Source organism: Emys orbicularis, chromosome 1 (genome assembly GCF_028017835.1).
Source record: "Emys orbicularis isolate rEmyOrb1 chromosome 1, rEmyOrb1.hap1, whole genome shotgun sequence".
Classification (NCBI taxonomy): domain Eukaryota; kingdom Metazoa; phylum Chordata; order Testudines; family Emydidae; genus Emys; species Emys orbicularis.
The window spans coordinates 257,183,465-257,196,701 of record NC_088683.1 but is presented as its reverse complement, the minus strand read 5'-3'; the positions used below and the strand labels follow the sequence as shown (position 1 = coordinate 257,196,701).

Here is a 13,237-nt window from a genome sequence, read left to right as displayed (position 1 = left end):
ACTTCTCGGATGGCTATGTACAAAATGTAATGTTGTGCGATTCAGGCTGAGGCCTGCAATTTGGCACTTACGTTTCACATTTAATAGCCTTCTGGATTGTTAATAAGAACACACTGCAACATTCACAATAATCAGCATGGCCTTTTCACACTATGAATGGGAATTCCTCTCAACCAAGGTCTTTTCCTATTTTTAAGAGAACATATTGAGGGATTTGTTTGTATGTTTCTTCATGAATAGAATTATTTGCATGAGTTTCAGCTCGCTCTGTTTAATGACTCCCCAACCCCTCCTCCAGGTCAAAGCCTTTGAAACAGAGATCTTTCACCATGCAGTTTTTGCTGAAATGTCAACATGATATTGGGACACTGGCTTTTCAGTGCCATCATGGTTTCCAGCCACTACTTGGTTTTGCTTCTCTGCTTTTTGCTGCTGCTTCCTCTTTTGCCAGCTGCAGGTATGTCCCAGAAACTGCTGTAATGATTATTATTATTATATTGTTAGTCAAATGATTTTCTTGTGAAGAGTGCTGGATCGTCCACAGCAATGGCTGTACATAAAGATTACTAATGAATGTATTCAAGTCTGCACAGTGTTGTAATGTGCTCATTGTTTTGACTGGCGATTGTGTTCATGCACTTATTGCGTCAATTGGGAAACATTGTTTCTAGGCTCATATGTGTAAGTTATCTCATCATAAAGAAAGCTACAGACCATCAACTACCTGCCTACTAGATGAAACCAGCAGGAATTCAAGCCTATATGTGGTATTTTAAAAGCAGAGAATCAATGATCAGTCGTTCTCATTCAATACACAAGAATTTACAAAGGGGATATTACAAACAATGTAGTGTAATATGAGGGTGAACCAAGGTAACTGAAAATTTAGTCTTTAATATGTGCCTCAAAATCAGCTCCCAGGGAAACAAAGGGCACTAGTGATCATAGAGCTCAGACTATCCACAGACTGACACTCTTCAGCAATGGTGATCAAACATTTTAGAAAAAATAAAAAAAAGAAAATTCTCGATGATTCCAATACATCTCCATAGTATAGAGAAAGAGGTATGCGTGCGCGCGCCCTTAGATAGATAGGTATTCCTTTACTTTAATAAATTAACAAGGACAAATGCAGTAAGAAATGCAAAGAATTTAAAAATAACAATACTCAACATACTGAAAGGATAAAACCTGACGTGAACATAAGCAAAAGACATTGTGCTGTGTGTAATGCAGCAAATACTATACAGAAGGTAATTATCGTGGTAGGGGATCTATAGTAATCCCTATTTTATTTATTTTTTTGAAAAATGATTTTTTTAAATGAATGTATATTTCTATGATGTTAATACTGATGTGGAGGCTGGTAGACCAGGAGACTGAAGTCCTCTATTATAAGTATCATGACCAGTGCAAACTTCCCCACCCCATCCCATCAGTGTGGCTCGGCACTGCCCTGCAGAGATATCTCCAAGTGCAAGACAGTTCATTCTCCATTAGGAATGATCTTGGCGAGGGAATGGATTGGAAGTACTCTGCTCAAGCTCCATCCTCTATCCCCAACTTTGCCCACCATCCCAGAGTAGTTGCATGTTTTTGCCAAAATGCTCAGAAGTGCAATAGTGAGCAATATTGTCATTTAAATTGTCATCATTAGGCTTCAGAAGTAATGTTTAATTAATATGTGGTAGAACATTGTACACCTCACAGACTGACTGATTTTAGAATCTACTGTGTAGAGATTCAGAAATACACTGAGCTGCATTATTTATTATCAGTTATCATTATATATCAATTTAGTATTTGTTTAACAATAGTGCCTAAAGACACCAGTCAGGACTGGGTTTCCACTACACCACAACCATAACTCTTTTTAAAAAGAAAGTTCACATTATTCACAAACTGGTGTAGACAAGAGATGTGCTGTCTTGCGTACCACTCCAGTCCGACTTCTGCTCTCCTTGTCCATTAACCCTGGCTGAGACTGCCAGGAAGAGTGCCACGTGGTACTGGTTTGCTGAGTTTAGAAGCCACATACAAGCTCCTCTAGCTGGTGCAAAGGCATGGCAATGAATGGCTCAGAACGGAAACTCGCCCTGCTCTCCTTTGCTGGCAAAGGTATTGCCGTGGCCCAGAGTCTTTTCAGAAGAAAAGTAAGTGGGAATAAATTAGAGCAGTTGTTCTCAAACTATGCTTTATGGACCATTAGTGGCCCATGGACTCCGTCCAGCTGGGCCAAAGAAGGTAAGAGTAGATGAAAGTAGTGGGGGAATGGAGTGGGGGTAGTGGTGGAGGGGATTGGGAGTCTGGAAAAGTTGTGATCCATCCAAAGATCTTTATCTTACCAAGTGAGTTTATATGGAAAATATAGTAAAACACAAGGGTAGGCAGATAAATTGGGTAAATATGAGAGGCTACATGCCACTTGTCTAATTCTCAGCAGTGTTGCTGTTTGGCTGCCAGAACTAAAGGAAATCCTGTCCTACTTTTGTTTAAACCTACCATGTGGTGCATGGTAAATCTTCATGGATTATTTGGATGAAGAACTGCTATAATTCTAGACTCACTACCATTTTCTCGAAAGCTTTGGCCTACATAAAAATCTAGGATCTGTCACTTTACCTCATGTGCAGCAGGGTAGGTAAATAATGTCTCTACAAGATTGTGCAATGTTGCACAATGGGAATGTGCTTGGCCTGGCCTGGCCTGCTCTAAACATTGTTGCAAACAGCCCAGATTTAAAAAAGTAAAGGAAGCTGAAATCTCATTGGCTTACACTAGAACTTCAGAGTTACAAACACCTCAGGAATGGAGGTTGTTCGTAACTCTGAACAAAATGTTATGGTTCTTCTTTCAAATGTTTACAATTGAACATTGACTTAATACAGCTTTGAAACTTTACCATGCAGAAGAAAAATGCTGTTTTCCCTTTATTTTTTTAGTAGCTTACATTTAACACAGTACTGTATGGTATTTACTGGAGGGGAGGGGGTGGTTGTTGTTGTTCTCTGCTGCTGCCTGATTGCGTACTTCCGGTTCCAAACAAGGTGTGTGGTTGACTGGTCAGTTCGTAACTCTGACGTTCTACAATACTTTATTTCTGGAGAGAGAAAATGTGTATGCAGAGTTCCAATTATTTCAATTTTTCAGTCTTCTTAAAGCAGGAGCAGGCAAACAGCTTGCTGAAAAGACAAAGAAGAGCGAATAGCTTCTTTGAAGAGTTAAAAATAGGATCGCTACAACGGGAGTGCTTTGAAGAAGTGTGTTCATATGAGGAAGCCAGAGAAATCTTCCAAGATGTTAAAAGGACAGTAAGTAAAGGGGTAGCACTGGCTCAGGGGTCTTCTGTTGGCCTGAATTTTATCTTGCATCTTCCCATCTTATTAGTAGAAACATAAATGGATTTTGATCCTTAAGCCCTGAGAGCTGAAAAGTGTCTAATATAGTACTTTTGTCTTCTATTACCTCTGTCTTAAAATATACAGAGAGCTGCAAATTAATATTGTGTTAAATTTTAGGCATGTTCTCTAAGTAGCCACAACTTTATTCACCCTTCAACTATCCATGTGCTATACCTCTATAATTTGTTTGTTATGGTATTAGACAATGTACTTATCCTTTGTACATGAAATGATGCATAATATTGTCTGGCTAATTCCTTATGCCCTTTTTTCCTCTCTTTCTTCCAGATGGAATTCTGGCAGAATTATGTTGGTATGAGAATTTCGTGTGTTCTAATAATTACTGAAATTGCACCATTGCAATCCTTCCTGTGAGCCTTACTGATACTGTGTGTTTTTCCAGATGCCAATCAGTGTGACTCTAACCCCTGTCAGAATGGTGGGACATGTGTTGACCAATTTCAGGCTTATGTTTGCCTTTGCCCTGAGGAGTATAAGGGCAAAAACTGTGAAAAAGGTCAGGTATTAAATCTTTAAAAAACAAAACACTATGCAAATGCAAGCTGCTCTGATAAATACATTGCTACCAGTCCTTTTTAAAATTAACAAACATTATTACTGGGCATCGTTCTAGCAGAGAAGAGGTTGCTGACACAGTTAAAACTGCTATGTTTGATAAAGCATTCAGCAAACAGGTATTGCAGTCACTCTACATAGTAGCCACATAATCATTAGTGTGATCTTCTAAGTTCACTTTTTCAACCACCTGAGAGAAAAGGGGCATTTTTCTAACTGAATTATGGTAACCCTTTGGCTTAGAAATATGGTGTCATATTTGCAAATGACCATCAACTCAGGATTAAACAAAGACTGTGAAGGGCTAGCCAACTAGCAGTTTCTCCTCCCTTGTTGTTCACACCTCAACTGCTAGAAGAGGGCCTCATCCTCCCTGATTGAACTAACCTCATTATCTCTAGACTGATTCTTGCCTGCATATTTATACCTCCCTTGGAAATTTCCACTACATGCATCTGATGAAGTGGGTATTCACCCACAAAAGCTTATGCTCCAATACGTCTGTTAGTCTATAAGGTGCCACAGGACTCTTTGTTGCTTTTTACAGATCCAGACTAACATGGCTACCCCTTTGATACTTAAAAACTAAACACACATTCTAAATCCTAAATTTTATCAGGCTATGCAAGATTTGAATCAAACAGTTTTTCTTGGCCTGCTGGACTTTGCAAGCAATTTTCAGTTCAGAGTTCATTCTAACTAGTTAAAACCATCCCTTCCTCCCACTTCAAGGAGACTTCTCTTTGTCTTCCAGGTGTTGAGATGGGGAGGAAAGAGACGCCCCGTGGTGATGCCACTGTCCCTCATTTATACTTTTCTCCAAGTGCTGTAAAAAGCCATGCTCTGTCATGGGATTTAGGTAGCCCTCATGGTGTAGGTGCACTGCTGACCATCCTTCATTATGAATTGCAAATTTTTGCTTGCACCTTTTGTTTACCTGAGGTTTGGCATGTAAGGCCTCTGTGTTTGCAGTTTCTTTGTCCTCTCTGAGGGGCTAGTCTGTGGACATTTCCCAGACTCTCAACATGTTTCAGTAGCAAACATGTAGCAAAATCTCATAACATCATAAACATGTAGCAAAATCTCATAACATCATATACAATGATGATGCATACAGTTCAACAGGACAGTAATGGTCAGCAGATTATGACTTTCCAGTGATACCTCACAAGGCATACTTTGCACAAGATTTATCATAATTGTAAAAGGGGTGACCATGATATTATAGACGGTCACAGTGTGTAAATACATGCACATGAAAACAGTCCTTGCCTACACCTTCATTAAAAGAACAATGGGCCAGATCCAATGCCCGGTGACATCAGTGGGAGTCTTTCCCCATTGATTTCAATGAGCATTTGATCTAGCTCTATATACTGACTATTAAATTTAGTACATAAGTACAGTGTAGGCCCAAAAGAGGATCAGGAGCTTGTCCGATCTAAATGGGTTGCCTAACTCGTGGCTTTAACTACTGTTAAACATCTGTAATAAGGCATCCATGATGCCAGTCCAGCCTATATTACTCTCACCTCCTACAACCCTTCCCATTTCCTGTTCCTGCTCATGCTTCTCTCCTGACCACTAGCTCTGTCTTCTTTGCCCAGTCCTAACTTTTTTTTGCCACCTTTTCATGCTGTCCCACACTAGAACAGCCTCTTAGTCAATATTTGCAAGGTTCCTTCTCCACCCCCTTTAAATAACTTGTGAAAACCAACCTATTCACTAGTGTTTCCCATCTAGAATATCCACACAACCCTCCATACTCCTTCTGTTTGTTTGTCCCACATGGTAGCAGCTCGTGTCTCTGGGGTAGGTACAATTCAAAGTACTGGATAAATAATAATAATTATTCTAAAACACCCATAGATGTTCAGCCATTCAGACAGCTTCAGACAGCCATTCAGACACGTCTTTTCTCCAGAAGAAAGGTCTGCAGTGGATTATCCTATGGCCTTCCCAGTGCACTGCTGTGGGTGAAAGGAATACCGTGGTTATGATTTTTAAATAGACATATTTGACAACAGTTACCATATGGTTACCGCAGTGATATCCTATTCTAATTATTGTGAGTATTGCTCTATCTCAGATACCATATTGTGGTAACTGTTGACAAATGCTAATTATTTTGAATGGCAATCACTGTCTGATTTTTGGTGCATTTTTTGATCTCTTTAATTTGTGCCGGAGTATTTAGTTCCCAGTTCTGTACAGCTCTGTCATTAATATTTGCCTACCAGAAGCAGCTTTCTCTATCAATATATCAACATTACTGAGTTGCAGGTCACTCTTGGTCAAAATTTACGAACATAATTGACTCGAGTTAAACACAAGACACCACATTCAGAAACTAATGTGGTCTTTTCACGTATTTAGGTCTGATTGACAAACCGACGTGCATTAATGAAAATGGTCACTGTGAACATTATTGCATTGACAGTCCAACCATGATACGACAATGCTTTTGTGCAGAGGGTTACGTACTAGCAAGTGATGAAGTGTCCTGTACTCCCCAAGGTAAGGTTATGCAAAGCAAGTCACTACAGCAACATATTTGATGGGTAACTTCTTTTTACAGTTGTCTCCAGGAGATGTCAATTCTTATCCAATTAACAGATGCTTTATTTCAACATATGAGTCAAGACAGGAATAACCCTAATAAAACCAGTGAGAAATTTGTGCTCTTTTTTACTACTGAATAAGACCAACAAACTTGGGTACTCTTCTCTAGGGAATAGCACTCATCTGAAGAGATAACAAACTACAGCTGGGTTTTTTAAGTCGGGGGGAAATTAATGGGTGCCAAACTCCCTTGGAAAATCCCTACCTAAATTATTTCATTAGTGGAGCAAGGGATTAAATGTATCAAATTGCTCCTTTGAGCACAGGCCTGGGTACCATGTGATTATGTGGCCTCATGAATAACTGCATCTATGCTCTTTTTTTCAAGTTGCTATATAATTATGCTCCAAAACATCAGCTTTTATTTTCAAAATATTAAGGGGGAGATTTTCAAAGCTGAAATGGGAGCCAGGCACCTAACTCCCATTTACTTTCACAAGGAGTTGGGTGTCTAGCTGCCCTTTATGCGTTGGTAAATTTCCCCCTGTAGCTCTTATGACCGCAATGGAAACCTTTAGAGCGTGAATTGAGTGTAAACCGCTGCAGTGGTGCGCGCTTGAGTCTACAGAATGCCTGGACCAGTAGTTCTGAGAGGAGTGACTTGCTCCCATTCATCTCACCGGGGTATTGACACTGAAGACTAATGGTAACAATTGAACAATTGGGGTGTCAACATTGGAAATGATTTCACTAAGAAACATCAATCCAATAACGTGCTTCTCCATTCTTGGCGGTTGCAGCAGGTATTGGAGTGGGGCAGTTGGTTTCTGTTTAGGGTTGTTGGGATGAGGACCAAGGAATTCCAGACTCCCCACAAACCTCTGACCCAGCCAAAATGGGGAAGAAAATAAAATGTTTCCCTTCCTCAGTGATCAAATCATCAGTTGTCTCCTTGATTCCATAAAATCAAGACCGCCTTCCTTGCCTTCCCATGTAGCAAAAGTTCCTACCCAGATGTCAGACCCTCCAGCTCCCTCTGACAACTTCTACAATGCCATTATGCATTTTCAATACCAAAATCTGCATCACATTTTATTGTTTATAAACTTCATATGCCCCTCAGTATCATAGAATATCAGGGTTGGAAGGGACCTCTGGAGGTCATCTAGTCCAACCCCCTGCTCAAAGTAGAACCAATACCCAGATAGATTTTTGCCCCAGATCCCTAAATGGCCCCCTCAAGGATTGAACTCACAACCCTGGGTTTAGCAGGCCAATGCTCAAACCCCTGAGCTATTCCTCCCCCATTAAACAACTGCGGCTGGCCTGGATCAGCTGACTCGGGGGCGGCTCTGGCTATATGGTGTAGCCGTTCAGCCTAGGGCTGAAGTCCCAGAGCCTCGGCTGCAGCCCAAGCCCGAACAACTCCACAGCAATTTTATAGCCCAGCAGCCTGATCCCCAGTGAGTCTGAGTCAGCTGACCCGGACCAGCCCCAAGTGTTTAATTGCTGTGTAAATGAGGCCTTGGTGACATTACCCTGCCTGAATGATTAGAGTTAGATGAAAAGGGGTTGTTAAAGGAAGTAGGCAGGAAAGGTAAAACAATGGCCTAGAAGATGCACCCCAGAAAACACTCAAATACAGGAGCCAGGTTTATGGCCTATCCTGGCTACAGAGATGTTTTACAAAGGCTGAGAATCTGGAGATCAGAAGACACCAATCTGTTAAGAGCTACCCTACAGAAAGGGAGGGGGAGAAAGGGCTGTCAGGTGCTGCAGGAAGACACAGGCAGACTGAGAGTCAGGGATCTGCAGCAGGCATGCTGTAACACAGTCCCCAAATACAATGGGGAGCACCATGGCTGACTCATGTCTACTTACAGCCTTGAGGAGAAGGCCAAGTATAGGTGAGGCAGTTGGGGTGTAGGCCTCCGTTGTTGTAAATCCATTTTTCTGAGTACTGTGCACCTATGGGCAAAATAAATCCTACTTCTTTTGGGGAAGCTGCTTCTGTGGCCCTACTTACAGGTGCCCAAAGGGAAACTCGTGCAGATGCCAAGCCCATAGGATGTGCTAGGTGTCAGGGTTGGCAACCAGAGGGGTGCCACCTGGAGACCCAGTCAGGGAGTGATTGGATTGTGGAGTCTCACCCCAAAGAGAAGTGGAGGTACAGGCCTGTCACTTAAAAGGGGAAGTGATGAAGCTACTAGTGGGAGGACGGGGACATCTCTCCCCCCCCCCCCGGCTGCCTTTAGGTGTGTGTAAGTGTGGCTCCTTTTCAAGCATATTACACTTCTTTTTGTCAAGTGCATATGACCCAAATTTTCATATGCGGCTGGAGAACGAGCCCACCTCACACCCACCTGTCAGTGGCAGCTCCTGTGCTGCAAGGCTGGGCCTGGCTCCCTGCTCTGGGCATTGCAACATGGCACAAAGGGTTACATAGTGTGGTGACCCCATACACCATGTCACAGCACCACTCACTCAAATTTATCCTGGCTGCCCCTCCATCATGATGGAGGGGTGGCTGGGCCAAACCCGAATGGCGCTGTGACCCTGTACGCCAGGTTGTAACACCCATAGTGAGGAACTGGGCCCCACCCCGTGGGCCAGGACCCATCACTGCAGGGTGAGTGCAGTGCGGCCTTGCTCTCCAGCCGCCTCCTCCCCACACCGTCCCATGTGGCCTCCCTTCTGCTCCGAAACGGGTTTATGGTTGCAGTTCAGGGGCAGAGCGTGTAGCAGGCATGATAATGTGTGAAATTAGCAAGCCACCAGGTATAGCTGAAGGTGGCAACACCAATGACGTATGCCCCACCCTAGCTGCAAAACCTGGCTGTGCCAGTGGAAAGGGGTACACTAGGGGGACTGGAAAAAGGTCTCAGCTGGGTCAGCCTACCCAGGGACTGTGACAACACTGATCATTTGGGGGCAGCACAAATTATATTGAATTTAATGTTCAAATAAATCAATGAGATACTAATTGTGTTATTTATATTCCTATTTAATTCACTAACAACCTAATTTACCTGAGTCTGTCATGGAATTTCCTGTCTGCTGCTTCAGGGGCCAGAATTGACTTCAGTGGGATCAGGATTTCATCCTCAGAGTGCTGCAGAATCCTGCAGGTTTTAGATGCCACTTGTCACAGAGAACATAGGGCCTTGCTACCTAAGTGGACAGGAGACGGGACCTCTCCGTGTGCACCTCAGGAGGTCAGCAGTTTTGGAGCGGGGAGGGACAGGAAGTTTAGTAGCAGCAGATCAGGTGTCATGGAGGATTCAAAGAGAGCCCCTTGTCCTGCCCGCTTTAAAAGATCATAATGAAAACCCTGGAGGAATTAAAGGGGCACCAAACACACTATATCAATGCCTTTTTCTGAGCCTCCTGAGGTACCTGAGTGCAACTTCTTAACCCATGGGTCTATGTTGTAAGGTAACACCACTTGTGGGCAGTGTCCAGTCAGAAAAAAGCATTTACTCACTGGGTGATTTAAAATACGCTGTGATTAGCAACACCACTAGACTATTGGCTGAATTCTCTGCTGACCTGTCTCATAGAGGGAGTTTTCTGGAGTAACCCTAGCAGAGAATTTGGCCCTGTGTGTTTCCCAGTGGATTTCATTGTATTTAATCACACTTATTACTGTGATGTATTTGTTATTTTTCACAGTGGATTACCCATGTGGGAAAATACCTGTTTTGGCAAAGCAAAACACAACTCAGCGGGGGAGAATTGTAGGTGGTTATGTCTGTCCTCCAGGTGAATGTCCGTGGCAGGTGAGTCTTCTATTTCATTTTTTGTCATCAACTGAGTCCTTGGGAAAGGTGCTGGATGGACAGTGCTGGATAACAAACCCCTCTGTTCAGCCACAGAACAGCTAGGGCACAGCTAAAGGTAATGCAAGCTCGCCACCCTCTGCTGGAGTGATTGCTTTTCCAGGCATGAAATGGCAATTCAGCCTCCTCCATGCCCTGCCCATCCAGTCCTTGGCCTTATTGCTGAGATTGCCCACAAGCCTGTCGGCTGTAGTTACTGGGATGTGAGCTCTTGGGCAAAATAGGCAGAATCAATAACACATGCTAGCAAAATTGTCCCATGGAAGATTTTTTTCCCCTCACACTTTCCATGCAATTGGTGCGAATGGTGTGTTCAAGCATGAGGGAATAAAATAGAGAGAGAGAGAGTAGCAATGCAAAACTCTCCCTAAATTCTGTGTGTAGAGTACTCAAGTTGTCAATTGTCTACTTTGGAGCCAGGCACGAAGTTTCTCTTTCAGCAAATAGGACAATAAAACCCTTTATTTCAGGACTAATAATTTTAGTAATTTAGATCCAAACACATTCCTGTGAAAGATTTAAATTCCGAAAAGGCAAAGCACAAGACATACAAACATTGCCAAGATCTCAGATGCTGACACCTTTACTCTCGCTGTGTACCTTCTTCCATGAGTAGTCTTGACATGATACTTTTGCTTGTAGATTAAGGAGCTACTCAGCATGAGCATTTACAGCCTACTTATAAATGTGTTTGCATCTGAGGCTGGGATTTTCAAAGAGCCCTAAGGGAGTTAAGTGCTCAACTCCTATTGACTTTCAACAGAAGTTGGATGCCTAGTTCCGGTACCCCCTGAATTACTTTAAGCCTGAGTTACTAAAATGATTAGTCTAAAAACCTAGATCCCCCTGGGCTATGCACATTAGTCCCTGCCTCGAAGATCAAATGGTAACTTCACCAATCAGCAGTTAAGAAAATGATGACTACACATGGTCCTTGCAGGCTAAGTAAGATGAATGTTCTCTGTAAATTCTATAGAATTTCAGGTCAAACAAATTGGTGTAACATAAAAGTTTCTTTTGCATATTTCAGGCTCTGCTAATAGAGAATGAGAAACCAAAGTGTGGGGGTTCCCTGGTGGGACCGAGCTGGGTGGTTACTGCCGCTCACTGCTTAGAGAACACACATCCCAAACAGCTCCGAGTAAAACTGGGTACGTCTTTCGCTTGCCTCACTTTTTCAAACTTTGTGGCCCAAAATTTGTTGTCAGCTTCGCTTGGGTAAATCCAGAGTGATTCCTCCCAAGTCAGTGGAGTTATGCCATATTTACATGGTGTGACTCTGCAAACATTTGGAAGGGTTAAATACAAACAATATCTGTCAAAAACTGATTACAAATACAATGGCCATCTGCTTGCTTACAACAGGAGCAGTTAGCGATTCCTAAATGTCCTCTCGGCCATAATGTAAGTCTCAAAAACCAGAAGTTTTACAAAATGACAATTCTACGGTTGGGATCAAAGTTGCTGAATTACCCCCATTGTAATGGGAATGGGTGAACAGATTAATTACAGTGCAGAGTGCAAAGGTGTGAATGGCATCTGCCTCTGCACCCTGGAACCCAGCCTTGAGAAGGGTTTGGGGGCAGTGGCAGTCAGGGCCACTTAGCAGCATGACTCCAGGAGGAACTCTGCCGTCAAGGAGTGGTAGAGGAAAGGTTTTCTCCATGGACAATCAGCGTCAACCCCTCAGTCCCTCCCGTTCTTGACCCACTCCCTCATTGGCCCATGGATCCTTCAGGGTGTGGGGGAAAGTGGGGTACATGCTGTGGAGGTGGCACTCTGATTACTTCTCTCCCACTGCTGGGAAATGCAGATGCCAGTGGAGTTACACTCAGGATGAATTTGGCTCCCAATGTCTGGTACTTAGGTTATAGATATAACCTTGTCATGGAACCTAGTCTAGTCTTTTCTGTGCTAGAATTTAGTCCTGGAACAGCCAAGCTGGATAGTTCTAATGCAGTAATAGGCCCTCTTGAAGCTGCACCCTTACTCTGCTTGCTTCTGCTGTAATTCTGTCACTGAACCCTATTCCATGTCTTCTGTCAAGGGAGAAAGCTGGAATGAAGGAAGAGGCTCTAGGAGAAACAAGTACTGTCTCTGCTGAACCACAGAAAAGAATTAACAATGCAGGATTCAGTAGTGGCCGTGGAAATGTAGTAAGAAGAGAAGAAATGTCAGCTTAGTGATCTCTTTCCATAAGAGCTGTGTGGAGTTAAGAAGCTTACTATTTATGTGAACCTGACGGGTTTAATTCCTTTTCTAGGTGAACACATAATAGATCATGAGGATGAAGGGGAGCAAGAAAGGAAGGTTTCTGAAATCATAATTCATGAAAAATATATTCCACGAACAACTGACCATGACATTGCCTTGCTGCGCCTGGAGGCGCCTGTTAACTTCAGTGATTATGTGGTACCGATATGTTTGCCCGAGAAACAGTTTGCAACGTCTGAGCTGTCCTCCATTAGGTTCTCCACAGTGAGTGGTTGGGGGCGTCTAATAGAAGGAGGTGCTACTGCTGCTGTTCTTATGAGAGTTGATGTTCCACGTGTAAAGACACAAGAGTGTATACGTGAGGCCAACTTAACTATTACAGAGAACATGTTCTGTGCAGGAGACCTCAGTGGGACTAAAGACTCCTGCAAGGGGGACAGTGGCGGACCTCATGCCACAAAGTACAACACCACCTGGTTTCTGACAGGGATTGTCAGCTGGGGGAAGGGGTGTGCTACCAAAGGCACTTACGGGGTTTACACAAGGGTGTCTAAATATCTCGAATGGTTAAACAATCACATGGATTCATAAGCTGCCAGGCTTCCTCTAGTCAGAACGTTTCCAAATTGCAGAGTTGTCTTTGAG

At 43.0% G+C, this 13,237-nt stretch overlaps 1 protein-coding gene across 1 annotated transcript; it reads left to right on the top strand.

Annotated features, from left to right (window-relative positions):
• The first annotated feature begins 354 nt into the window (after window positions 1-354).
• F7 (coagulation factor VII) lies at window positions 355-13,183 on the top strand. The gene is made up of 8 exons (XM_065414348.1): window positions 355-457; window positions 3,151-3,311; window positions 3,690-3,714; window positions 3,805-3,918; window positions 6,354-6,494; window positions 10,212-10,318; window positions 11,409-11,529; window positions 12,642-13,183. Exons 1-8 carry the CDS (start codon window positions 355-357, stop codon window positions 13,181-13,183), a joined length of 1,314 nt encoding a protein of 437 aa, XP_065270420.1.
• Window positions 13,184-13,237: the final 54 nt, after the last annotated feature.

Excerpts from the sequence above, each read along its gene's own strand:
- F7 (XM_065414348.1), top strand. The coding sequence starts at position 355 with ATGATATTGGGACACTGGCTTTTCAGTGCCATCATGGTTTCCAGCCAC. Across the intron at positions 458-3,150 it reads TCCTCTTTTGCCAGCTGCAG|TCTTCTTAAAGCAGGAGCAG; the intron begins GTATGTCCCAGA and ends TCAATTTTTCAG. Across the intron at positions 3,312-3,689 it reads TCCAAGATGTTAAAAGGACA|ATGGAATTCTGGCAGAATTA; the intron begins GTAAGTAAAGGG and ends TCTTTCTTCCAG.